Here is a 25,369-nt window from a genome sequence, read left to right as displayed (position 1 = left end):
CCAAAGGCACCCCCTGAGATCTCCACTGAACATTTCAGAGGTGTGTTAACCAGGACAGCCCTACAACATCCAGAGCCTTCAGGAACTCAGGAAGGCAGCATCAAAATAAACCCATAGATATATTATAAAGACATGAAGTACAAAATACAATATTTACATACAAAATATAGTGAAGGAGTAGCAGAAATAAGCTGGAAATAAGCATAATAGATTAATTTTAAATGGTTTCTATGACTCAGTAATGAAACTTTATTTAACTGAGGCTTTTGTAATGGTACTGATGGCTGTAACTATCAGCATGGTTTGAAACAGGGTGCAACAGTACTCTGTGTTGGATTTTTTTACTTTGGAAATGTCTTTTATTTTTTTAAACTTATTTCCTAACTCTCTTTTTTTCTTTAGGGTGGATTTTAAGATTTCTGTCAGACTTGTTTTAACATTAATTTATTGAAGTTCTTTGCCCAAGTTATGATCTCATCAAGTTATCTTGTGTTTATGAATGTTTATCTTTCTCTGGCTCTGTCTGTCAACCAAGAAGCACAGCATAGAAAGGATTAAGGTCATACCATTAATTCAAATGATAAAGCCTTGATAAAACAACTGATAATTTTCCTTCATGTAACCATAGCAGCAGGGTCTCCGGCAGACAACGCTCAAACTGATTCACTGCCTGTGTGTTCAGTGTGGTTATATACTGTCTGTGTAAATATTTCTATCATAACTCAGAGCAACAACTCGCTACTTGAACTTCTGCCTCTGCCAAGAACATGTGATATATACAGATGTGAAACTCCCACTTTGTCTCAGTTAGCAAGCCTCAGCCAAGCAGAGCAACACCCTGTGGACCTCATAGAGCATACCTGTGTTTGCGGCTGAGTGAGCCACGATGTGGATTACATTTTTTCTAGTTACAATCTTCTGTTTTTCTATGTCCCAAGCTGTGGGTGAGTAAATTTACCATATCATTCCTATGATGTTTAAAGTTGTGTGCTTGTGAGGGAAATACCACTCTAACTGTTATTATCTCAAGGTTGTGGATTTTCTCAAACCACGAGAAAAGTAAAATCACTGACTAGCATCTCAGCTATCAGGTAGCAGGAACGCTAAGTTCCTAGTGTTGATCAAACAGCTGCTTCTCACTTGCCTCTGGAGTTAAATGTCACTTTGATGTTTTATCACCTTTCAGTCTTGTTTAAATGTATTACTGATGCTAATTTTGATCCCTTCACTTCTGGTGTGTATCACTATAGCAGACTACTGTGAAAATGTTCTCCAGGAGTGCCTAAAAAGGCCCACTGCATGGACACGGTAATTCGTTTTATTCTGTACATCTCACATTCCTGCTTTTGAAAGGTTATATCATCTTTCTCATGAATAAATAAACTTGCTGTTGATAAATACTAGTTTAACATAATTGATACAACCTGAAGGAGAGATATGATCACTGTTTATGCATTCACTCCATATAACAGAAGTTACTGCCTGTTAAAATGTTTTTATCTCTACATAGGCTGCTTTTCAGTGTTTTAACATGGTTTCATCATAAAAACGTACTAAGTGTATAATCTTTTTAATTTATACCGTAATCTCAATCAAATGTGACACTGAGGGCTCCTGGCAAAGTGTCTGTGTATAAATAAATATTTATGACATGAAAGGACACTTTGTCACATTTTGAGATGCATTTGACACTCTGGAAGCGTAGGACATTATTTTTAAATTACTGTCAGGGGTTTTCAAAGATCAGTGCTATAATGTATCTAACTGGAAAGGGTGTTGGTTGCACTCCCCAAAATAACTGATACTTTTTAAAGCAAGTAAATATAATATATAACTGTGAACAAATGAAATCAATAAATTCAAATCACACCAAAGCAGACTGTGAAATAATTGTTTTTTTCTTATTTATTAATTATTTCTATTAGTTTATTGTCTCTGTCTTCAGTTATATCACTAATTTGTATATCTGAACTATGTTAAATTTCTGTTGGTAGTTGTTATGAGGACAAAATTATGACCTGCAAGCCAAGAGGTCGCTTCATGGCAGGCATCAGACAACTCAAAGTAGACTCGCTTCAAGAGGTGAGGTCATTTGGAGCTGAAGTGCTTTTTGGAAGTGAAAAAATTACATTTTATCTGAATTGCTTTATTTTTGTATTAATGAACTCAATAAATAACAAAAACAGAATATTTAAAATTTTGTTTTTGTGTATACGCTTCAGGTTGATGTGAGTCCTACACATGAACATAGGGTTCACATCCCATCATCAGCTCTCCAGAGAAGCAGAGGAAATGTGCCTGAGGTGGAGGTCCTGGTGGTGGCCTCTGTAATAAACAGCAGTCATTTTAAGGTCAGTGACTCCAGAAAGAGAACGTTGATGTCATTCACTGAAAAAATGCTGATCTGTGGGGGTTGCAGGTTCAGTTTCACTGAAGGCCACAGTAGGAAATGAGAAATACTGTCCTTTATATCATGTCAAATATGTACGTCTGGTAGTATATTTAATCAAATCTTAAATTTCCATGTACATATACCCAGAAATCTCACCAGTTTTGTTTCACATTCCTGAAAATGACAAATCAGTTGTGTGGGAAGTTTCATAAACAAGAGTAAAAACATGTTTGAGCATGTAGTTCAGCCTTCAGCCTCCCTTCTTCCCTCGAATTAGTGCACATAAACTTGCCTTTACAGCTCAGGTACAGAAAACAGAAACATACTGGGCTGTATGTCTCTTGTAAATTTGGCAACTTCCTAAAGTCGCTGGTGTCCATCTGTAACTCCACGTCTCTTGTCATGCTGGTGTGTGGATTCAAACATCACAATCACAATGTAAATTATGTTCTTTAAAAACAGATATATGGCGCTCTGTTATACAAACGTCTTCTGCTAAAAACAACCTCAGACTTCCATCTTTGCTTGCATCTGCTTTCCTGTTTGTTCTATTCTGCTTTTTCTAGCTTGTAAGCTTTCAGGTGGTTTTGAGTGTTGAGTCTGTTTAGGCTGTTTACTGCGTGGGTGTGTGTAGTTGTGTAAACCACATACTAACAAATGTGTTAGTATGTGGGCTGAATTTAAATTAGTGAAGGGCTAGATTTGGCCTGTGGGTCTTCATGTTAAGAGGAGAGTTTTTTGCAGTCAATCTCATCCCAGCACTTTGTTCACGTGTCTCACACATTGCAGCTAAGTCCTCGTTCAAAAGGCAGGCAAATACAGTTTCACCGCAGAGAAGGCACTGTGTTTAGGGGCTCAGTCCTATCGGTGAAGGCAGGAACTCTTTCAGTGAATAACCTCCAGCAACCCATCAAGTTAATCTTCAGACATGACAAAGAGGTAAGAAGACATCAAAATGGTTGCAACAGCATCTTACTTTGAAAATCTAATAATCTGTTTTCATGGTATTTCTATTCATTTTTTTCACAGGTGGAAAATGGGACTTGTGTATTTTGGGCGGAATCAGCAATGGGAAATGGAACAGGTATTATTACAGATGTCAGCCTCCAGTATAGTCATTTCTAAATCTAAAGAAGATTTACAACTACTTAATGTATTTGTACGTATTTATTTTATTAGGTTATTGGAGCACTGAAGGCTGTGAAACCAGTAACACAGGAAATGAATTTATTTGCAGCTGCAACCATCTGAGCTTCTTCGCTGTGCTTGTGGTAAAATGATAACCTCTTTCTACAGAATGTAATAAAGCCCTGTGATAAAATCTGCGCTTGTCTAATCAGTGTATAGCAACTTTAATTAGGAACAGCATATGAATTGAGTCTTTAAAGAGTTTGAAGGGTGATATCTTCAACTTAAATGCAAGCAACAAAAGAGCCATTTTCTCTTGGAAGTTCCCACATATAATAACAAATTCTAACAAATTCAATTCAATTTTATTTATATAGCACCAAATCACAACAACAGTCGCCTCAAGGCGCCTTATATTATAGAGTAAAACCCAACAATCATATGACCCCTTATGAGCAAGCACTTTGGCGACAGTGGGAAGGAAAAACTCCCTTTTAAAAGGAAGAAACCTCCGACAGAACCAGGCTCAGGGAGGGGCGGCCATCTGCTGCGACCGGTTGGGGTGAGAGAAGGAAGACAGGATAAAGACATGCTGTGGAAGAGAGACAGAGATTAATAACAGGTATGATTCAATGCAGAGAGGTCTATTAACACATAGTGAGTGAGAAAGGTGACTGGAAAGGAAAAACTCAATGCATCATGGGAATCCCCCGGCAGCCTACGTCTATTGCAGCATAACTAAGGGAGGATTCAGGGTCACCTGGTCCAGCCCTAACTATATGCTTTAGCAAAAAGGAAAGTTTTAAGCCTAATCTTAAAAGTAGAGATAGTGTCTGTCTCCCGAATCCAAACTGGAAGCTGGTTCCACAGAAGAGGGGCCTGAAAACTGAAGGCTCTGCCTCCCATTCTACTTTTAAATACTCTAGGAACAACAAGTAGGCCTGCAGAGCGAGAGCAAAGTGCTCTAATAGGGTGATATGGTACTACAAGGTCATTAAGATAAGATGGGGCCTGATTATTTAAGACCTTGTATGTGAGGAGCAGGATTTTGAATTCAATTATGGATTTAACAGGAAGCCAATGAAGGGAAGCCAAAACAGGAGAAATCTGCTCTCTCTTTCTAGTCCCTGTCAGGACTCTTACTGCAGCATTTTGGATTAGCTGAAGGCTTTTCAGGGAGTTTTTAGGACATCCTGATAATAATGAATTACAGTAGTCCAGCCTGGAAGTAATAAATGCATGAACTAGTTTTTCAGCGTCACTCTGAGACTTTTTTAGAGACTAATTTTAGAGATGTTGCGCAAATGGAAGAAAGCAGTCTTACATATTTGTTTAATATGTGCATTGAAGGACATGTCCTGGTCAAAAATGACTCCAAGGTTCCTCACAGTGTTACTGGAGGCCAAGGTAATGCCATCCAGAGTAAGAATCTGGTTAGATACCATATGTCTAACAAAGTAAGAGATGCTTTTCAGATCTTAGCTAACCCATGCATTCAATTTTTAAATAACATTTGATTGAAGGAGTTTTAATTTAGCACTTCAATTTAAAAAAAACAAAAACAAAAACAAACAAACAACTGAATTCAGTGATTTGCAAATCTTATGAATGCATGTGGGAAAATACCCTTAATTTGAATTTGTTGGCAACAACAAATCTCAAAAAGGTTGGGACAGGGGCTATAAAAGGCTGGAGAAATAAAAAGACAGCTAGAATAACATTTTACCTCTCATTATATATATTCCCAACAGATTTGCCTTGAATAAATTTCTGTCCACAAAAAAAGGCAGAAAATCAATAGTGGATACTCATGATTTCCGGTGGAACTTACATGATTCTGTCATGGAAGTCACTGAATGGGCTGAGGAACACATCCAGAAATCTTTGTCTATAAAAACGGTTCACCATGCCATATGAGAACTTGAAGCAGGAGTGCAGCAGTCTTCTATGGGTCAAAACTAGAGTGAAAAAAGTGGAAAAGTTGTTATAAGAAGAGGTGGAGTGATTTTAAATTATAATACCGAAACTATTTGACCGAGGCCTGTGGATAGGCCTCCATTAAACATCTTAACATAGACTTCATTTCAACAGTGTCTTTTTATGTTCCAGAACCCACAATTATCAGTGAGTAAATCTCATTCGGAGACACTCAGCTACATCACTTACATTGGATCAGCACTCTCCGTTGTCTTCACATTCATCAGCTTGATCATCTATATTTGTCTACAGTGAGTACATATGTTTTACTTGAATGTCCTTTTAACTTCTGCCATGTTTTGATATTTTCTCTAGTATTACATTTTAAAGAGGTGATGTGTTGATAAAGAAATATATTATTGTTGGCTTAGTTCATAGAAAAAATTCTAAAGGTCAACCACTGACAGAAGTTATGTTGTGAAAGACTGGTTTATTGCATCAGTCAGACCAGTTTAAATGTACTGTGTCACATCTGGTGGGAAACAAACACTTGCACATAATCTTTCCTAAAGTGTGGCACCCCACAGTCGTCGGTCAAAAACTGTTCACACTTGACTGATCCTCAGTCAAGTGTGAACAGTCCTGAAGCCCTCTGCATGTTTGCAGACAAAATTGGATTTTTTTTTTTCTGAAGCTGAAGTCTATGCAGTTACATTAAAACAATTTCCCCTAAAGCACTGGTTCCCAAACTTTTTTTGCTAGGCCCCCTTTGTTTTATAAGATTCCCACTGTAACTTCACTGTATAATGAGCTAACATCTCCAAAATTTCAGTAATTATAAGAAGTGTTCATGTGAGATAATGTTTGTCCGTTATTTGGACAGTGAGCCCAGTGCGTGCTCCCGACGCAGGGGAAACCTACCTTGGCACAAGGGCTGGGTATCATCAATGATTTCTAATCAATTGGATTCAGATTCGATTTGATTAAATTTTGCCCCAGACAATCAGAAATATTATAATTCTGATCATTTATCAGTACTGACACTTGTGAGACTTCATCAGAGGTGTGAGCATCACTGCAGACACCTTTGTGTCAAAGTAACTGAGGATAAAATACAGATGGGAAACTGTTTTAAAAAATACACTGAGAGAGAGAGCTGTGCAGGAAGCGTGATTTTATCGTAGTGGACACAAAACGGTGAAAGTAAGAGGGAAGTAATGATGATATTTATCAAATGTGAAGTGTAATTTTGATCTTTTGCTGCCGTTTCAGTGAATTTAGGTCAGAGAGTGATAAAACCTGCAGCATCAGAAGCTGTGAGGTGTCAGCTTTCAGCACCGACAGCGTGCCCGTGTATGTGCCGTCGGGTGAGAAAGCCGACATCTCACAGATCCTGATGCGTCGGGTCTGCGCTTTGTGTTCACATCTTTGTGTGGAATCCTTTTTCCTGCCATCATTTACTATTTTAGCTGTTTGGTGGTTGTTGATATAGTTTTGTGAGTTTTAACCCGAGATCCTGGCATTTCTGGCAAAATACATTTATATTTAATAATCGATTCAGGATTAAATAAATGATCGGAAAATCGAGTTTTGAAACCCACCCCTACTTGGCACCACTGTTGTACAGGTGAAGCCAATGGCAAGATATGCTTCATCACATTTTCTAGTCTTTGGCTTGGAAGTTGGTTCGGAAGCATATTTGGCGATGCTTCATCTTCTGCTTTGTGTTTGTGTGGGAGCTCCGTCAAAAAACCTGTCCATAGCAGTGTCCAAGGCTTCTTTTATTATTCATACCCCACCCCCCTCCGCCAATGGCTTTGCACCCTCCACTTTGGGAACCACTGCCATAAAGGAAGTAGCTGGAAGAAGAAACAGAAAAAGGAGCACTGGATCCTCTGACACTTATCTCCTTGGATTAAAGGCAGTTAGGATGCAAAGATAATCATTATTTTACATAAAACCTATACATTATTAAAAAGGGGTTATAGTCTTCAAATAAATAAATATAGTAGCAAATTATGAAGAAATATCAACATATGGGTCATACTCTAAATTGCTACATTTATTTATTTAAATTTACTTCATTTATCTCTAATATTACTTTGAAAGGGTTTAGTTCTTTCTTCCTCCAGCTTCATCATCTTCTTCCCATTTTTGGCAGTCTTGGTTCCCGTACTCTTGGTTACATATACACTGTAAAAACTGTGATTGGGGTTAATTAGAATCTAATAGGAGAGTAATAGTAATTATTACTCAGTAAAAACGTGTATGAGTAGTTTTAATCAAATCCAAGCAAAATTCAACAATTTTGAGATGTTCAGTTATTTAAATTTACACAGTTTTGTTTGGGGTAAATTCAGCAATGGTTTGTTGAGTAGATTTAAAAAAAATGTTTGAGTACTAAAAAAATTTAAGAAATCTAATAGATTTAACTGATGAAAGCATTTTCATTTTAATCATTGTACACTTCCGCCCATAATCCTTTGTGCCACGTGCAGGACACACGCGCTTCATGAGTGGACGTCTCCATTTTGTCAGAGGTAAGACTTCTTAATTTGTTCAAATATAAGACACGGTTTAAACAATAACGTATATCGGTTTTGAGTAAAGGTTTTAAACAGTATGATACGTCGAAATTTTATTAATAATCATCACTGTAATGATAGTATCGTATTTTTACACAAATGGCAGTTAGTGGACTGCTAGCACAAGGTCACTTTCCAAGCCTTCACGACTGTGTTACTGAACAGCTTTAACTAACCACATGTTTTACCGTATTAAAAAATATCAACGGTATATTCCGATGAGTTTTAACGTCTTTCATCCACGTTTAAAAGTTCATGAAAAGGTTTTGCGGTCAGTTGTGAGTGATTTTGTCAGCCACAGTCAGTTTTTCGAACTCCAGTTTCCAATAATGGCGGCCGCTACTAAGTTTTAAAATTACTCTTAGTAATCTTTCTGGGTCACAAAATAAACTTTTAACATATTTTCAGGCGCGAAAGTAGCTGTGTAAACATCAAATATCTGCTCGGTTTATCAAGATATCGCATGTTTGCAAAAGTGCTTCGACGTTTTCGGAGCATCTGCTACCCACCAGCTCGATAGCAAGCCGGGAGCTCGAGTGTCACTGAAGCCGCTGAGAACGGCACAACTCCCCGCACATCATTTTCAGATCACCGCGGGGTTTCGCTACTCAGTTTAAACGTAATGTATAAGTCACTTAGACAACCTAAAAATGTTATTGTTTGGTTTTTTTCAGTGTTTTATTTGTTCGTGAGTAAATCGGTTTGGCTGAGATTAAAGTTATTAGATTAGATTAGATAAAATAAAACTTTATTAATCCCCCAGGTGGGTTCCTCCTTGGTTTTTACACAGCTGACTAAACGTCAAAAATGATAATGTTGCTTTCCTTTCAGGTAATGGAAGATCCCTCAACTTAAATTCACCTGATCAGCATGGGATTGAAGTTGCAGGCTATCATAGCCAAGGTATTTTCCACAGACATTTCAGCTTGGAATTTTATTTAAAGAATTTTTTTGTCAAATTTCATTTGCATGGTGCACAGCTCCACTAATTTGTTTGCATGTTTTTGTCAGTGCAAGAGGACGCCAGGACGTCACTGATATAATTAACAACACAATTATGGGTTTCATGTTTTGTATTTTAAATACATGTCTATTCTTAGTAAAAAAAACAAACAAAAAACAAACAAAAAAACACAAGTACAGGTATTGCTGGGTTTTTGTTTTGTCCCAAGAAGGAAAAAGCCTTTCTGACGAACATAAACTAAATTAGATAAAAAAACTAAATGACTAAATTAATGTAATTTACTAAAACGACACATTTAAAGATTGAACCTGTCAAGCATGTTGACAATACCTTTGTGTTGACTGTCAGCACCCAGGCATGTGCATTAACATCAGCTAATTATCGCACATAATGCTCCATGTGATGATAATTTGATATTTAACAGTTTTTTTTAATACTGCCAATTCTCACAGTTTTGTCTTAATAAATGGTCACTTATCTGATGGTAATTTTTGGAATTCTTGCTCATTTTCAGTCACCAAGCAATCCTAGCAATAACATAACCAGAAATCTGGTTATTCAGTGCTTGATGGTGTACCTTGGGGAGTCCATTGATCAACTGATCAAAGAGTACAGTGTAAGTGTTGAAGTAGAAACATTATTCTGTTTTTGTTATTCATATGTGTTTGTCAAGTTTCAAATAATTTGAGGCATTATCATGTTTTATTTGTCATTCAGCTACAGGATGTGTCCAGGAAATATTTCATGTGTGCAACTACAGTCAGAAAACCCATGTGTTTGTTGTTTCAGGATGCTGATGAGGATGGTGTGTCACAAGATCTTTTCTGAACAGAGGATGAAAATCTACAAAATCAAGGCTGTTGGATCTGAGGAGGATGACATTGGCATTGTGCTGGAGGGTGTGAGAGTTATGCCTGCTCTGGGCAATTTTCCAAGAGCATGCGCAATGCTGGTTGGATTGACATATGCAGTCGATCTTGCCTATCCCAAAGAGCTAAAATACACCTTGGAAGTATTCCAGAAACTTTTCCTTGAACTGGATTGTGCTAAGCTCTCACCAAAAGTGAACAACCTCAAGAACAAGTTATTGGCTTAAACGAGGACTCTGAAAGAATGAAAGGGAAGTAAGCTCACTGAAAACCTTTGGTTTGTCTTTGTTAGATGCAGCTATCTTTTCAGTTTTTAAGTTAATTTCATCTTATTCATATCTTACCCAAATGACCTGCAATGTGTCAGGCTGTATTTGTGCTCTTCATTTTAATTTTGTTTTTTATTACCTACAAGTTTCTTAGGAATATTCTGTTTGAAAGGCAGCAAATTGGAGGAATCACTAGTGAAGCTTTTCTTTGTTTATAGTGTATGTTACTATAAAACATTGGTTTAAAACAACTTTAAAATTTAACAGAAGTGCAGTCCTGTAGCTGTAGAAATGTTACTTCCTCTTACATGTGTCTTAGATTTTCTCAGGTTAAACATCCAAATTGGGATAAAAGGTTGATTTACATTATTGATATTCCATGTACATGAGTGAAAAACCTTTGTTCTACAGTTATATTGAGTGATTCAATTTAACAAAAGATTGACAAACTAAAGTTTTTGTTTGTCAATCATAAATAAGTAACAGAGATAAAGGAAACGGTAAAGGATATTCAAATTTCAGGTTCATGTTGATATTACAGTCTAAAGATTAATTTCTTTTTTACAAAACTGGTTTACATTCATGCAGTTTATGTTGCTGTTGCTCTGTACACAAAGCTGTGTGATAAACTGTTTATGACACTAAAACAAATTTACAGCAGAGGAATGTATTTAGGAGATCAGGAGATTGTTGATGAGAATTCAGTGTATACGAGCAGAAAAATGTTATATTATAAATTACTGTGTTTTATTTTCCACAATAAAACAAATTACTGTTTTGATGTTTTCTTTGTGAAATTGATTCATTTTACTCAGAAAATAAGTAAAATTCATTTCATTTTCTCTTATTATTCAGTCATTATTTTTAAGGTTTATTTGGAAAATTATTGAATCCAATTTGAGTTTTACTGAAAAAACAAGAAGATTTCATTTCTTTGTAATGGATATTTTAGGAAGTTTTTACTAAACCTTTGCCAGATAGTTAGTAAATTCAAAGTAATTTTTCTCAGAGACTTATTTCATATCAATTATTTTTTTTGGTAAAGTTGGGCAATTTCAACCTTCAGTTTGAGATTTTGACCCTAAATCCAACACATATTTACAGTTTAATTCTATTAATATCTACTTTTGTTTTCTATTTGAATTTAATTAACATTTTCTCTACATTTTACATAAATCTTTTGAAATTAAAATCTACTTAATTATTTCAAGTGTCACTTTGTTGCCATAACTTTTTTAAGTAACCTCTAGTCACAGTTTTTACAGTGTAGAACAGGATACATTATCTGGCATATTTAGTCTGACAATAATTATGGGAAATCACAAGCTTCTCAGTTTCATCTGTGTGGAGTTACTATTGTTAGTGTTATCAAAATTGAGGGTTCAAAGCGAAAGGTTTAAAAAAAGGCCAAATTTCTTCCATTGTTAAAAAAATTGTAATTCTGTTTCTCTCTTTAGTCGTCGGCGTCCTGAGAAGACAACTAATCTGCACATGCAGCTAACAGGAGCAATGCTCTGCCTCCACCTCAGCTTCCTGCTGTCCTGTTTCTCGGCATGGCTGCTGAATGAGGACAGCCCAGTTTGTCTGGTTCTGGGTCTGATTTTACACTGGTCTCTGCTGGCCACCTTCAGCTGGACTGCTCTGGAGGGGTTCCATCTCTACCTTCTACTAAGTCGGGTTTTTAACATCACTTTCAGGAAATATCTTCTCAAACTCAGCTTAGTTGGATGGGGTGAGTAAAGTAAGGTTAAAACACAATTTCGTCAGATGCTGTCAAACAGGCCAAATGGAAATGGATAGTGTAGGTTTGTTGTTGTTGTTGTCGTTTGATACTACAAAGTTGAGAAAACATCATAAATTTGGTGATTAAAATCCAGGTAAATGGCTAAATGAGATTGGTTTGTCCATATGGTATGTATACAGTATTTTTTCCATTTTCTACAACTTTTTTTTACTACAAATACTTCAGTGATTTGCTGAGAGTGTCGAATAATACTATATGAAATTGTAGCATGTGCACAAATGTCGAGTGATTACAATGAGCATGGAAAAAAAAAAGAAAGTCCAGCAATCAGTGTCGTAATAAAGCCTCAAGGATGGATAATCTTGAAAGGCTGGTGAGTGGTCTAGATCCACACTCAACTTTTGTTTTTAATTATTTTTCATGTAGAGCAACTTCTTTTTCAATAGAAAGACTGCAGAGAAGTCATGTTTGCTAACATTTGCACTTCAAGCTGTAGCACATACAATTTTTTTTAATTTTATCTTTGTAAATGCATTTAATACTTCACTTCAAAATCATTCTATTTCTACTTCTTTAGGCTTCCCGACACTAGTCGCAGTGATTTGTGCGATTTCAGGTGTTTATGGTAAATACACCCTGCACATGCGGGACGCCAAACTCTCCAATACAACAGCACACATGTAAGAAAATATCATCAGTAGGATTTTTATGCATGCAGTGACCCATGAGATTTGATTTCTTAAGACAAAAAAAATCATACTTTGGTGTTAACATTGGTGACATTTATATCCTGCCTCCAAAATGTTTTATATTTATTTAATACATATTTGTTTTTCAACAATGAGCAGATGCTGGATGAACAGCGAGTTCCCGAAGAAGCACCTTATAACCAGTTTCATCACTACAGTGGCCTTTCCTTCCTTGGTGGTGCTGTTTAATGCCTGTGTTATGGGACTAGTTGTGTTTAAGCTCTGGGGGATAAGAAGGGGTAGTGGAGGCTTTGGAAGCAACACTGGCTGGAAAAAGACAAACAAAAACAAAGGCTGGAATTTATGGAAGGACTCTGTTAAAGTGTTGGGCCTCAGCCTTGTGCTGGGGTTACCTTGGGGGTTAACCAGCATCACATATGTTTCACTCCCTGGTATCTATGTATTCACAATATTCAACTCCTGTCAAGGTTAGTATGTGACTAATTCTCGTATAAAGTATGCACTGGATTTTGATCATTTGTGAGAAAAGTTGCATTTTTTCTCTCTTATCAGGTATCTTCATGTTCCTGTGGTCTTTGGCTTTGACCAGGAAGCCTCAATCGAACAATAACTCATCAACAGACACCTGTCAGAAAAAGCTGACCACCAGTTTAAATAACAGCTAAGACAAGTGAATTATCCTGACTTACAAACCCAATTCCAAAAATGTTGACATGGTGTGTAAAAGGTAACTGAAATCAGAATGCAAACAAATGAAACAATTAAAACCTCATATTTTATTCACAGCAGAACATGGAAAATATATCTAGTTTTTAAATCTGATAAAAATGTACCATTCTAAGAAAACTCCCAGCTTGAATTAGACGCCAGGAGAACATCTGAAAAAAGTTTGGACAGGGCCATATTTGCCAGTGTGTAGGATCCTCTTTTCTTTTATTAGAGAGGAAGCTGCAGACTCTATCACTGCAATATACAAGGTATAAATATGCAATAATTTACAGTATAAAGTGTCTTGAGGTGACTGTTCTTGTGATTTGGCACTATATGAATAAAATTGAATTTAACTGAATTTTAGGACGCAGAGACCAGCTGCTGGATTGGCTGTGCCAAATGTTTTTAATTTGTGAAAGGTTCGGACTGGAGACTGGGCAGTTCCACACCTCCACTCTCCTATTCCTATTATGCTGTTGTAAAACGTGCCTCTGTCCATTCTAAATTAGCTTTGAGAGCAGCTGGCAGTCCTCTCCATCTACTATATTTTTATATTTAAACAACTTTTAAATATTTTTATATTATCTACGTTCCACTGTGAATAAAATATGGCTTTATGAGAATTGGAAACCGTTGCATTCACTTTTTAGTTGCATTTTACACAGCATTTTCTTACATTTTCCCAATGACATTCATATATGGTAATGAAGACTCATTTTATTTGTTGATGTTTTTTTTCTCTTCTTTCTTATTTTGGAATCAAATACAAATATGATTTTTGTTAGTATATTCAACAATTAACTTGTGAATCATTTAATTAAAAAAGCAGTTACTGTGAAGATCATCTATATTCTTTAAACTGTATTATAGGTATAGGTCAGGTAATGTATCTGTCCTACAAACTTAACCTATATACTACAGAATGTTATTAATTATTGTTACTGTTATTGGCTAGACATGGTAGATATTGATCTTCATAAAGCAGGTGACTTCACTGCAGACTAATCAGTTCAGTTATGTACTCTGTGGTATTTTAATATTTCTGCATTGTTTCATCAAGTATACACTCACTAAAATGCTTGTTATGTTAGCTGACTCACTGTAGGGGTGATTCAAATTGTAATAGAGAGACAGACAATAACTGCAGGAGTAAATAACGGATAGGTTGTTTTTGACACTGCCCCCTGGTGACAGTAAACGCCTGCAATATGTTGACAAAGGTCTACATGACTGTCATCAATGTAGGGAATGCGAAAATCTATATAATCTATATTATTTTGCATAACCATTGTTTTACTTTGGGCAGCTGAAGTCTATTTTGTGGACAAGATTGTTGCACTGTTAGGCTATATAAACAGGATTATGAAATTTCACTAGTAAAAGGTCTTTGTAAAACAGTTATTCCACCCGAAACAATTTTCAGGTTAGTGCAGCACCATCTTTGTGTGATAACAGATTTATTTTTAGGTTGATTTTATGATCAAATGTTATATTATGTATAATATTATGTATAATACAATTTTTGTAATAAAATAAGTACAGTTTAAAAAATTTAAAAATATATATCAACACTGATCATGTTTTATTATTATTTTATTAACTGATTAAACCATAGATTGGGATGTTGGACTATTTTTGATAACTATGTTTGAAAGCATTTTTAAGTTTGGCAAAACGTTTGAGAACCACTTGCGACTCTTTTGTCCGGAGACAAAACACTGTAGAACTTTGCAGCTCCATCATCACAAAAACAAAAAAACAAAACAAAAAAACATTTATGTATTTGAAAAAACAAAACACAGCAATCACAATGACGTAATGTCTAAAAAAAATAGCAGAAGTCCACAAAGTCAGCTTTTAATTGGACAACGTTAACAGGAAGTGCTTTTACTTTGAAGTTTTAAGAAGTAAAATGTTTAATGTTTTATTGAGATTGTGGATTACAGTGATACATTGGAAACTCGTGACAGCAGTTTAGTTAATTTAACTATATAATAATACGAGGAAACGTATCAAGTAAACTACATCAAAGAAATTATTATAGTTTTACGAGTTTCTTCACATTCGTAGTCACCGGAAATAAAAAAGGATTGCGCTCTCTCGTGTTTCCTTTCTTTCCAACTGCCAGACACACTAAAGAGAGACGGAGACAACATGGATCCAAATACTACGATTCTCCGAGTGAAAAGAAAAAGGGGAACCGACCCCGCAGATGCTTTGCTGCTGGCATGCAAACGTATCCGTCCCGAAACGTCCCAGAGCTCAGGCGAAACGGTACCTGAGCCCAACGAAGCCGAAGTGGAAAACTCTGTCTTCAAACTCGTGGCGACCGTAGCAACACAGGTGAGGGGCCCAATGCTATCGCCAGAGCAGCGGTCAGTGGAAGGGGTAGCTTTTGAAAAATAGTGGTGGTGGGGGGTGGTATTTATCACGATAGTTGAAACCACTCAGAAGAGCTGAGTGGGTGATAGCAAGCTGAATAAAGCTGCTGAGAGCGTCACTTACTGTCCGGAACAACGCGCCTTTGTGCTTATTGTTGTTAGCAATCATGCTAGCCCTAGCTACCCCACAAACTGTTGTTAGCTTGTTTTGTTTTTTTTACGTAATTTGGGCCTTGAAAACGAAGTGACAATTAAAATCCAGGCTGTGGTATGACTAACGTTTGAAGTAAATTAAATATTTACATGCGCAATTCAATAGACGAAATAAGACCCATTACGTAAGCTAATTAGATTAGCTGTAAACACTGCTATATACAGTTGCATTTGTTTGTGTAATGTGTACACCGACCACTATGGTTTTCTTTGTGGGATTCGGTAAAACGGACAGATGGCTAATGCATCTTTTTCCACTTCAGTACATTTTGAGAATGCTTCCTTTAGTGAATGATGGGCGCAATGACTGAAAAATTGATATCACAATATTGATTCTGGTGAGCTTTTATATTGGGTTTTTTGTACTCAGTCTTGTGTCAGAAGTAAGCTGTCTTAAAGTTTTTAATGTCATTAGGAAGTGAAATGGGTATGAATAAAACCACAGCCAAAATGAGGAATACACCACTCCTAGGCTCTGATGAAAAAGTTAACTATTTGGGAGGCGGATAAGGAGTCTCTCCTTAACAGGCTTTTCTGTCTTTTCTGCATTTTTAGGTGCGTGTAATGTCTTTTTATTTTTTTAACAGTAGGCTTTTCCTGGTGATAACTATGCTTTGGGAGGTGACCAAGCAAATAACCATAATTGAGTCACATACAGTTAAGGCAAAGACTCTTTGTTACCTTACATATTTCTCTGGATTTTCCTTTTATTTCTTGCCATTTGATGAATGTTGATTGTCATTTTTGTGCTAGACCAAATTGTCTTTTGAGGGCACCAAACATTTCTATGCGCAGAGAAAATTCTGGTCATTGTGTTTTCAACATGTGAATCTTGCATCTTTGCACATGTCCTATTGCTACTATTGTCTATTGTTACAAATTGGTTGTTTCCCCGTTGTAGAAAATTGGATGTGGGGTTTTTAATTGTTGGATTTCGATAATATTTGCATTAAATTAGTGGAACCGCGAGTAAGATGAGTGTGCAGTTCCGGCAGCTTCTATGAGTTGGGAATTAAAAGGGAAATCCATATTTATGTTAAAGCCTCGTGAGTTGTTATCTTTGTCATTCCATCACCAGGAAGCTCCCGTTCAGACGCAGGTTCGACAGGCTTTGGCTCGGCCTCGCACGGCGCATGCACTGCGTCCCTCTGCTGCCAGCTCACAGCGGATACTTGGTGATTTACGCAGCACAAAGTGGAGTACTCGGAGAGAGGAACGCTACAGAATACTCTCAAGCCACCGTGCTGGTCTGTCAGCCCCAGCAGAGCAACAGACACCACAGATGGGTGCTTCTGAGTGTGTAGAGGAAACGGGGAAAGAGACGGACAAATGCTGGGGGCTGGGTGAAATCCAGGTGGTGGATCTGATCCATGAGGATGGAGAGGACCAGGATAAACCTTCAGGCAAGGTAAGTTGATAGTTGTAGATTCTGGGTTTTGTTTGCAGCAGTTGTCCTAGTGCTGTTTGGCAAGCGTACTCATGAACAGCCCAATCATCAGTTATTATACTCAATTTAGGGTCCTGATATGTTGCACCTTTTTCACTTAGTGGAGGCTAAATTACAGAAACAGTCAGTTAAAAAAATAAATACCATGCTGCCGTCAGACTGTTAAAAACCATAAGTGGTTGTCCTCATAGGGCTGCTTGATTGTATTTGGGATTGTTTAACACAGATTATCATTTTACCAGAATTTACCAGGCATTAAGCTTTTACTGAACACAATTGTGCAGTTTAACAAGTGCTTTTCAGAAGGCAGATGCTACAAATATCAATATAATTCAGTTGCTGAGAGTCATCCAGTCTTAGCTCAACCACATGGCTAGCACAGTCATCAACTGTTACTGACGCTATTATCATTGGTCGGTCTCACAGATCCAATCTTCTGATTTCTCATCGTGTCAGCACATTTCCTATTCTGTTAAGTAAGGATTGTCCTGGTAATTCATTTACTATAGTCATTAGAAATTAGAGAAAAAAAAAACATTAACTGGTCAAAAGTAAGAAATTGTTCAGCAAACAGGCAGAATTGTTAAACAAATAGTGCATGTTTATTTAAAAACCTTTTGGAAGTGCATTCTTCCCCAATCGAATCACATTGATCTCTGGTCTTGCAATGTTGGATTGGAAGTGTGGCTAGTGTTAGCAGGGCTAGCAGGAGCAGCAGCAATCTTTCCTTGGAGTTTAAAAACCATGCACGAACAACACTGCATTACTCCAGTTGAGCTTTCACTGCTGACAAATAGACAGGGAGGGAGAGAGAGAGACACACACACACACACACACACACACACACACACACTGCAGGCCTAGCTAGTTCTAGACCAGGGGTGTCAAACTCAAATACACAGTGGGCCAAAATTCAAAACTGGAACAAAGTCGCGGGCTAAGGTTAATATTTATTGAAACATATTTATTCCTCCAGATATAAGAATGAATCTTTTCTTATGGACTCAAACACGTTTTGCTGAAAAACTGAATATGGAACAAGCAAAACTTAATACTAAACAATATATATATTAGCTGTATAATACCAGTAGGCCAGCTCTAATAGTAATTTGGTATGGCTTCGCGGGCCAAATGTAATTAGTCTGCGGGCCAAATTTGGCCCGCGGGCCAGAGTTTGACACCTATGTTCTAGACTGTGACATAACATCTCAGAACAGTTAAATAGTGTTGCACGTGTATAATTAGCTTAACTATACCAACCAGCCAGGTCAGCTGTGTTAAGGTGTCTGATCGAAGAGTCACGTTCATTTGGCTTTTTAAGAAGCGTTCAGGCTCGACCGTTTCAGTCACAATTTCAGTCGTGTGCTTCAGCTGTAGGAAAGATCACTTACTTTAGTGAGAATGTCTGGAGTTACTGCAGCCACTGGTATTACACTGCCTACCAGCAAACACATGAAGCTCACAACTTGCCTCTTCCTAACAGCATGTGTTTTGATAGCTACTGGTAAACAGCTGTGAGATTTTTAATTTTTTTTCAGTATTGATGTAAATGTCATTTAATTTGCCATTAGGCCCAACTAGACTGACTATCAGCTCATTAATTTGTTCCATTTCTAATCACTTGCTTTATTTTTCTAAAGATACTGTCCTCAGAACCAGATGAGATTCTCTGTAACAACACCAAGATGCTGCGGGAGCGTCTGAGCATATCTGGAGATAGACTGGGGGAAGAGCACCGAGAGCAGGACGATGGCTACGTCTATGATCTTTACTACCAGGAAACGGTCACCCCAGGGTGGATCCAGGACATCCTGTCTGTCAGAGCCTATGCTGATGAGGGAGAACTGGTGTGTGTGGATGGATGGACGGACAGATGAATGAGTGCTGAAATTGGAGTGAGTGAATGGGTGGAGTGGTCCAAATTTTACAGTGGGGCAAAAAAAGTATTTAGTCAGCCACCGATTGTGCAAGTTCCCCCACTTAAAATGATGACAGAGGTCAGTAATTTGCACCAGAGGTACACTTCAACTGTGAGAGACAGAATGTGGAAAAAAAAAATCCATGAATCCACATGGTAGGATTTGTAAAGAATTTATTCGTAAATCAGGGTGGAAAATAAGTATTTGGTCAATAACAAAAATACAACTCAATACTTTGTAACATAACCTTTGTTGGCAATAACAGAGGTCAAACGTTTACTATAGGTCTTTACCAGGTTTGCACACACAGTAGCTGGTATTTTGGCCCATTCCTCCATGCAGATCTTCTCGAGAGCAGTGATGTTTTGGGGCTGTCGCCGAGCAACACGGACTTTCAACTCCCGCCACAGATTTTCTATGGGGTTGAGGTCTGGAGACTGGCTAGGCCACTCCAGGACTTTCAAATGCTTCTTACAGAGCCACTCCTTTGTTGCCCGGGCGGTGTGTTTTGGATCATTGTCATGTTGGAAGACCCAGCCTCGTTTCATCTTCAAAGTTCTCACTGATGGAAGGAGGTTTTGGCTCAAAATCTCACGATACATGGCCCCATTCATTCTGTCCTTAACACGGATCAGTCGTCCTGTCCCCTTGGCAGAAAAACAGCCCCATAGCATGATGTTTCCACCCCCATGCTTCACAGTAGGTATGGTGTTCTTGGGCTGCAACTCAGTATTCTTCTTCCTCCAAACACGACGAGTTGAGTTTATACCAAAAAGTTCTACTTTGGTTTCATCTGACCACATGACATTCTCCCAATCCTCTGCTGTATCATCCATGTGCTCTCTGGCAAACTTCAGACGGGCCTGGACATGCACTGGCTTCAGCAGCGGAACACGTCTGGCACTGCGGGATTTGATTCCCTGCCGTTGTAGTGTGTTACTGATGGTGACCTTTGTTACTTTGGTCCCAGCTCTCTGCAGGTCATTCACCAGGTCCCCCCGTGTGGTTCTGGGATCTTTGCTCACCGTTCTCATGATCATTTTGACCCCACGGGATGAGATCTTGCGTGGAGCCCCAGATCGAGGGAGATTATCAGTGGTCTTGTATGTCTTCCATTTTCTGATGATTGCTCCCACAGTTGATTTTTTTCACACCAAGCTGCTTGCCTATTGTAGATTCACTCTTCCCAGTCTGGTGCAGGTCTACAATACTTTTCCTGGTGTCCTTCGAAAGCTCTTTGGTCTTGGCCATGGCGGAGTTTGGAGTCTGACTGTTTGAGGCTGTGAACAGGTGTCTTTTATACAGATGATGAGTTCAAACAGGTGCCATTCATACAGGTAACGAGTGGGGGACAGAAAAGCTTCTTACAGAAGACGTTACAGGTCTGTGAGAGCCAGAGATTTTCCTTGTTTGAGGTGACCAAATACTTATTTTCCACCCTAATTTACAAATAAATTCTTTACAAATCCTACCATGTGAATTCATGGATTTTTTTTTTCACATTCTGTCTCTCACAGTTGAAGTGTACCTCTGGTGCAAATTACTGACCTCTGTCATCATTTTAAGTGGGGGAACTTGCACAATCGGTGGCTGACTAAATACTTTTTTGCCCCACTGTATATTTGGAAAAATAAATGATGGTCAGGTGGTAAACAGGTGGCCTTTAAAGCAGAAATATTATTTGATATTTACAGGGGAGTATCCTGTCATTGCTATAAAATGATCGCTTGTTTGTAAACAAGCATCACTACTTTGTAATGGTGCCTGGGGAATGTAGAAACATTTTGTTGCATTACTGCCACCTTCTGGTGGTGGTAGTTCATTACAGTTTGGCACTAGTTTAAAATAATCTCAAAAGGGTAGAAGAGGGGTTAAGATGAGAAAAATGTTGGGGTTTTTTGTAACTTAACTGATGATTTTTAAATGGTGTTTATTTTAAAGCATTGAAAGTAAAAATTTAAGCAAGAAGATTGTTTAGTTTTGTTGCCCTGGATGTGTGGAGAAGTAATTTGCCAAAGCATACCGTTAGGGTTTCTTCTTATCAGTGATGACTCAAAATCTCACTGGTAATTTTTAATATCAAACCACAACATTGACTTAATCATTTATAAAAAAAAAAAATTAAAAAAAAAGCTTTTCTGATAAATGTGGTGTTTTTAATCTCAGGTTCCTGACCTTGTGGTTCATGAAGAGGAAGTGTATGAAGATGAGGATGATGAGAACGAGGAAGGCAACTGGAGGAATGACTACCCTGATGAGGAGAGCAATACAGACAGTGACAGAGAGGAGCGCTATGGTGGTATGTATTTAGAAACATGTCAGTTATTCAGTGCTGCAGTCTCTACTTGAACTCCTGTTAATTTAAACAAATGTCTCCCATTTCATCTTTTACTATGATAGCAAGATGCCAAAAGTTATTTGGTCAAACCAGGTTAGTGTGATATTCTAGTCATTTTCACTCATAGACAGTATCCTAAGGTCTTAGTTATACTTTTGATTGTCTAGACCTCTGCATTACGAAACTTAGTGTGCATAACTTGAGAATTGGTTCTCTACAAGAACTCATTCAAAGTCGTTCATTTCCTTCCTTCCTTTGCTTGCCAATCAATTGCACTTGCACTACATTTAGCTGATTTCAGTTGTTGTGCCAGAGGAGGAAAATGGTGGCGCAGTCTACAGAGTGGATATAGACAGTACTTTGATTCTTATTGTAAAAGAGGCTGCAGTGTCCGTTTCTACCTGTTCATGTTTCTAAAGTAGAATCACTGTGGCGATCCATTTGAATGTCTGTGTGCTGGTTTTCATCTTTTGCTTTTTGTTGTCAGTTTTGCATTCATACCGAAATACCAAGAGAAAGCTCATATGAGTATCCTCATTAAAATACAGATTTGTGTTGGTGTGTGGGACTGTAGCCTGTATGTTTGTATTGTTACATTGATATTTATGAGAGTGCATTTCAGTTCATTTTAAGGAGAAATGCCAAAGTAATGTAACAAGTAGTGTATCGTGTTACTTTCTCCTGAGTGTAATTCGATTAAATGAAATTTATTGATCCCTAGGGTTTTTTTTTTTTTGGTTTTTTTTTTTTTTAAGTATTCTGATTCTGATTAAGGAAACTACTGCATTACTTTTAAGAAAAGTGTTCTGCTTAAGACTGTATGTAGGACATGGATGGAGCCACCACGTCACTCAATGGTTTTTGTGGTCTTTCAGACCAGGAAGTTAACATATATGGGTGAGAAGGTTCAGTGCTGAGGTTTGTAGATTGCATCGATAAACTCGCAAGACAGACATAGATACGTGCTAGTTGTTGCTAAGCAACGGACTGATGAAACACTTACTAAAACTAGAGTACAGATTTTGCAATATTTACCAACTTCAAATGGCAATTCAGTGAAGTTCAGTTCACTAAGCTGTTGTTTCTTGCTCCCTGTGTGTTTGCTTCATTTTTCAGCCTCAGTGTCACTTAGTGCAAACAAGTGTTGAATGGTGTTTATTTGCTAACCATTGCATTTGCCTTCTGTGCAGGATACTGGGAGGAGGAACACTCCTACAGCAGGAGGAGCTGGCAGCGCTACCAGAGGGAAGTGATGCATGAGCTGGGCTGCCGTGGTGACGACGACGACAACGGCGATGATGACGATGGAGACAAATATGATTCCGATTGATCTGCTCTTCACCCCACTTGTAGTGGATCTTTCCAGTTACCTTTCCACAAGTAACCCTTTACTCTGTGCAACATCTGTGTAGCAGAGACTGAAAAGGTTATAAAGAAATCACTTTTCACAGTGTAGCAGTTTATGTGTAGCACTCAACAAATGGGCAACCTTTCTGGAAAACACCGGGAAACAATACCTTGGTTAAAAACGTGCCAAAAGTATTTTGTCACAGTTATGAAGTTCAGTGGCCACTAACTGATCAGATCATTTTCCTACACAGATGGTGATGGAGTAGGTGAGTTATTTGCAGAAGGGTCCCGTGTGTCCTTTTTGGTTTTTTTAAACTGTGGTGGAGTGAATTCATGTGTGGATGTTTGTTCAAAGTGGATGTGTGTTAGAAAATGTTGCACATTAGTGTGGTATGCCTCGTATGCTTTGTGCTCTTATCCTTCTGTTAGTGAGACGTCTCGGGCCGCGCGTGGTTGCAGTTTAGGGTGTTTGCATTTTGTGCATGGTACGTGCGTGAACGTATAACTGTGTTAGATTTTTTTTTTTTGCATAATGTGAAAGCGTGGTGCATCAATTCTGTTGTGGGTGTGCGAGTTGGGTTCAGAAAATCTCCTCTGGAGTTTAAATTGTTTCTCTTGGATGCCTGTTCTGTTAAGGTTTTTGTAAATATGTAGATGTGTATAAAAGAAAAGCTTTCAAAATAAACATGAAACATCTCAGTGTCAGTTTGTCCTGCATTCTAAAGAAGAGGTTAAAATGTATTACTATGCCATATCATTGGTTTGTAAAACATGTATAAATATCTTATTACTTTATAAACATAGTTTGAGTTCAAAGGCTTAGATGGATTAATGGCAGGTTCTTTCTTTATTTTATTTTATTTTTTCAACCTGGTTAAGTGACCATGGTAACTTCTGCTCAACCTATAGCCAGTTAAGAGCAGAGACCTGTACTGTGAAGCAGGATTTGGGCTAATCCAGGGCCCCGTACAATAAAGGGGGTTCTGACTATCCAGGGTATCATTCCACTATCACTTGCTAATATTGGCAATTGGGACACACAGACCACTTAAAGTGGTTATCAACACTTAAAGTTATTCCAGGGTTTCCCCTGGATGTTCACATGAAAGGAGCGCTGTTAACAGAATTTAAGCAATTTATAAGTTGCAGGATCATGACTCTTCCACAGAAACTGATCCCCAAAAGTGCCACCTACTTCAGAAACACAATGTGCCTGTGAAATGCAACACACAATTAATAGTGCAGAAACTGGTTAATCTGGTGATTTAGCACATAAAATAAACATTTTAATTTAATTGGCTGCGTCCCTGTCAGTGCTGCTGTTTATTTCTAAGGTGACGGCCCATTACAGCTCAGAATTCCAATATATAAGCTTAGTTTACATACTTAATGTGTGGTCACCAAGTATCTTCCGTAGATGTCCTATTTTAAGATCAGATTTTAATGCTATGGAACAATAATTGTTTCCTGCCAACAGGGGAAAAAATCAAGGAATGAATGTGTCTAATAATCTTTATTTATTACTAACACTCATTATGGAAAGGAAAAGACATTAGAAACAGCAGAAAAATTGAACACTCTGCTACTCCCCCCACAGAGCTCTTTGTCCAGAGCTGGTTAGTTTCCAGAGTAGAGATCAACAGATCATTCTGCTGATGTGGGTAAACTCCTTCTGTTGGTAGTCCTTTTCAGTATGGTGTCAAAATACACCAGATGATGTATTGTTTTAATCAAAAATATGAGCACAGATGTCTGTGAGCCTTAGGGTGGTAAACTCCACCACACAAGCACATCAATTAATACTCTGTTACCCATCTAGACTTTAGAGCAGCGGTCTCCAACTCCAGGCCTCGAGGGCCGGTGTCCTACAGTTTTTAGATGTGTCCTTGATCCAACACAGCTGATTTAAATGGCTAAATTACCTCCTCAACATGTCTTGCAGTTCTCCAGAGGCCTGTAATGAACTAATTTGATTCAGGTGTGTAGACCCAGGGTGCGATCTAAAGCCTGCAGGACACCAGCCCTCGAGGCCTGGAGTTGGAGACCCACGGAATACAGGAAGAAAATGTAAATTTGAGGGGTTGTTTTTATATACAGCAATTACAGACGCTTGAATTTCATCAGGATACTTTTCATTTCTCACATAAGAAAAATAATGGTGAGCATCACCAGCGTGGTACAGTTCCAATTGTAACAGTTATTGTTATGTAAATATATCAATTGCATATACATAGGAAATTGATATCATAGATTGTGATACAGTTTACTTTTTGTTGTACAGTAAACCTGTCAGCTGGTCCAGCTGAGGTGTACAGGGACCAGTATCCCCGCCCCCTGCTGCTAGGTAACTTTCCCACCCGTCCTCCAGCCAAACACAGCTGCAGGGTCAGGTAGCAGCCAAGGTCCTGGCCAGAGGCCAGCGACAAGTCAAA

The 25,369-nt window shown here is 38.0% G+C and overlaps 2 protein-coding genes and 1 long non-coding RNA gene across 4 annotated transcripts; all 3 read left to right on the top strand.

Moving 5' to 3' along the window:
• Positions 1-270: 270 nt before the first annotated feature.
• LOC113026643 (adhesion G-protein coupled receptor G1-like) lies at positions 271-14,911 on the top strand. 2 transcript variants are annotated; one of them, XM_026175673.2, is made up of 12 exons: positions 271-944; positions 1,254-1,308; positions 1,995-2,082; positions 2,223-2,351; positions 3,182-3,331; positions 3,422-3,476; positions 3,572-3,663; positions 5,630-5,748; positions 11,582-11,856; positions 12,446-12,548; positions 12,717-13,045; positions 13,131-14,911. In XM_026175673.2, exons 1-12 carry the CDS (start codon positions 887-889, stop codon positions 13,241-13,243), a joined length of 1,566 nt encoding a protein of 521 aa, XP_026031458.2. In that variant the 5' UTR covers positions 271-886; the 3' UTR covers positions 13,244-14,911. The 2 variants fall into 2 exon arrangements, with proteins under 2 accessions (XP_026031458.2, XP_026031450.2); XM_026175665.2 differs by having other exon boundaries at positions 1,251-1,308.
• On the top strand, positions 7,761-10,905 carry LOC145428379 (uncharacterized). The gene is made up of 4 exons (XR_013908668.1): positions 7,761-7,977; positions 8,854-8,925; positions 9,501-9,602; positions 9,776-10,905. It is a non-coding gene; the product is annotated as an uncharacterized LOC145428379 (long non-coding RNA).
• Positions 14,912-15,183: 272 nt separating the features above from the next.
• On the top strand, positions 15,184-23,636 carry slc7a6os (solute carrier family 7 member 6 opposite strand). Its single transcript, XM_026175652.2, has 5 exons — positions 15,184-15,632; positions 16,962-17,291; positions 18,971-19,177; positions 21,416-21,548; positions 22,778-23,636. The coding sequence occupies exons 1-5, from the start codon at positions 15,444-15,446 to the stop codon at positions 22,915-22,917; spliced, it is 999 nt and encodes a 332-aa protein (XP_026031437.2). The 5' UTR covers positions 15,184-15,443; the 3' UTR covers positions 22,918-23,636.
• The last annotated feature ends 1,733 nt before the right edge of the window (positions 23,637-25,369 follow it).

This window comes from Astatotilapia calliptera, chromosome 1, assembly GCF_964374335.1.
Source record: "Astatotilapia calliptera chromosome 1, fAstCal68.1, whole genome shotgun sequence".
NCBI lineage: Eukaryota > Metazoa > Chordata > Actinopteri > Cichliformes > Cichlidae > Astatotilapia > Astatotilapia calliptera.
The sequence above is the reverse complement of the archived record's forward strand: the minus strand, read 5'-3'. Positions and strand labels throughout refer to the sequence as shown.

Bases quoted from the DNA above. Each gene is read 5' to 3' on its own strand.
- LOC113026643 (XM_026175665.2), top strand. From the start codon at position 887: ATGTGGATTACATTTTTTCTAGTTACAATCTTCTGTTTTTCTATGTCC. The intron at 3,332-3,421 runs GTAAGAAGACAT...TTTTTTTCACAG, and splicing joins TCTTCAGACATGACAAAGAG to GTGGAAAATGGGACTTGTGT. The intron at 3,477-3,571 runs GTATTATTACAG...TTATTTTATTAG, and splicing joins AGCAATGGGAAATGGAACAG to GTTATTGGAGCACTGAAGGC.
- slc7a6os (XM_026175652.2), top strand. From the start codon at position 15,444: ATGGATCCAAATACTACGATTCTCCGAGTGAAAAGAAAAAGGGGAACC. The intron at 15,633-16,961 runs GTGAGGGGCCCA...TTCCATCACCAG, and splicing joins TGGCGACCGTAGCAACACAG to GAAGCTCCCGTTCAGACGCA. The intron at 21,549-22,777 runs GTATGTATTTAG...CCTTCTGTGCAG, and splicing joins CAGAGAGGAGCGCTATGGTG to GATACTGGGAGGAGGAACAC.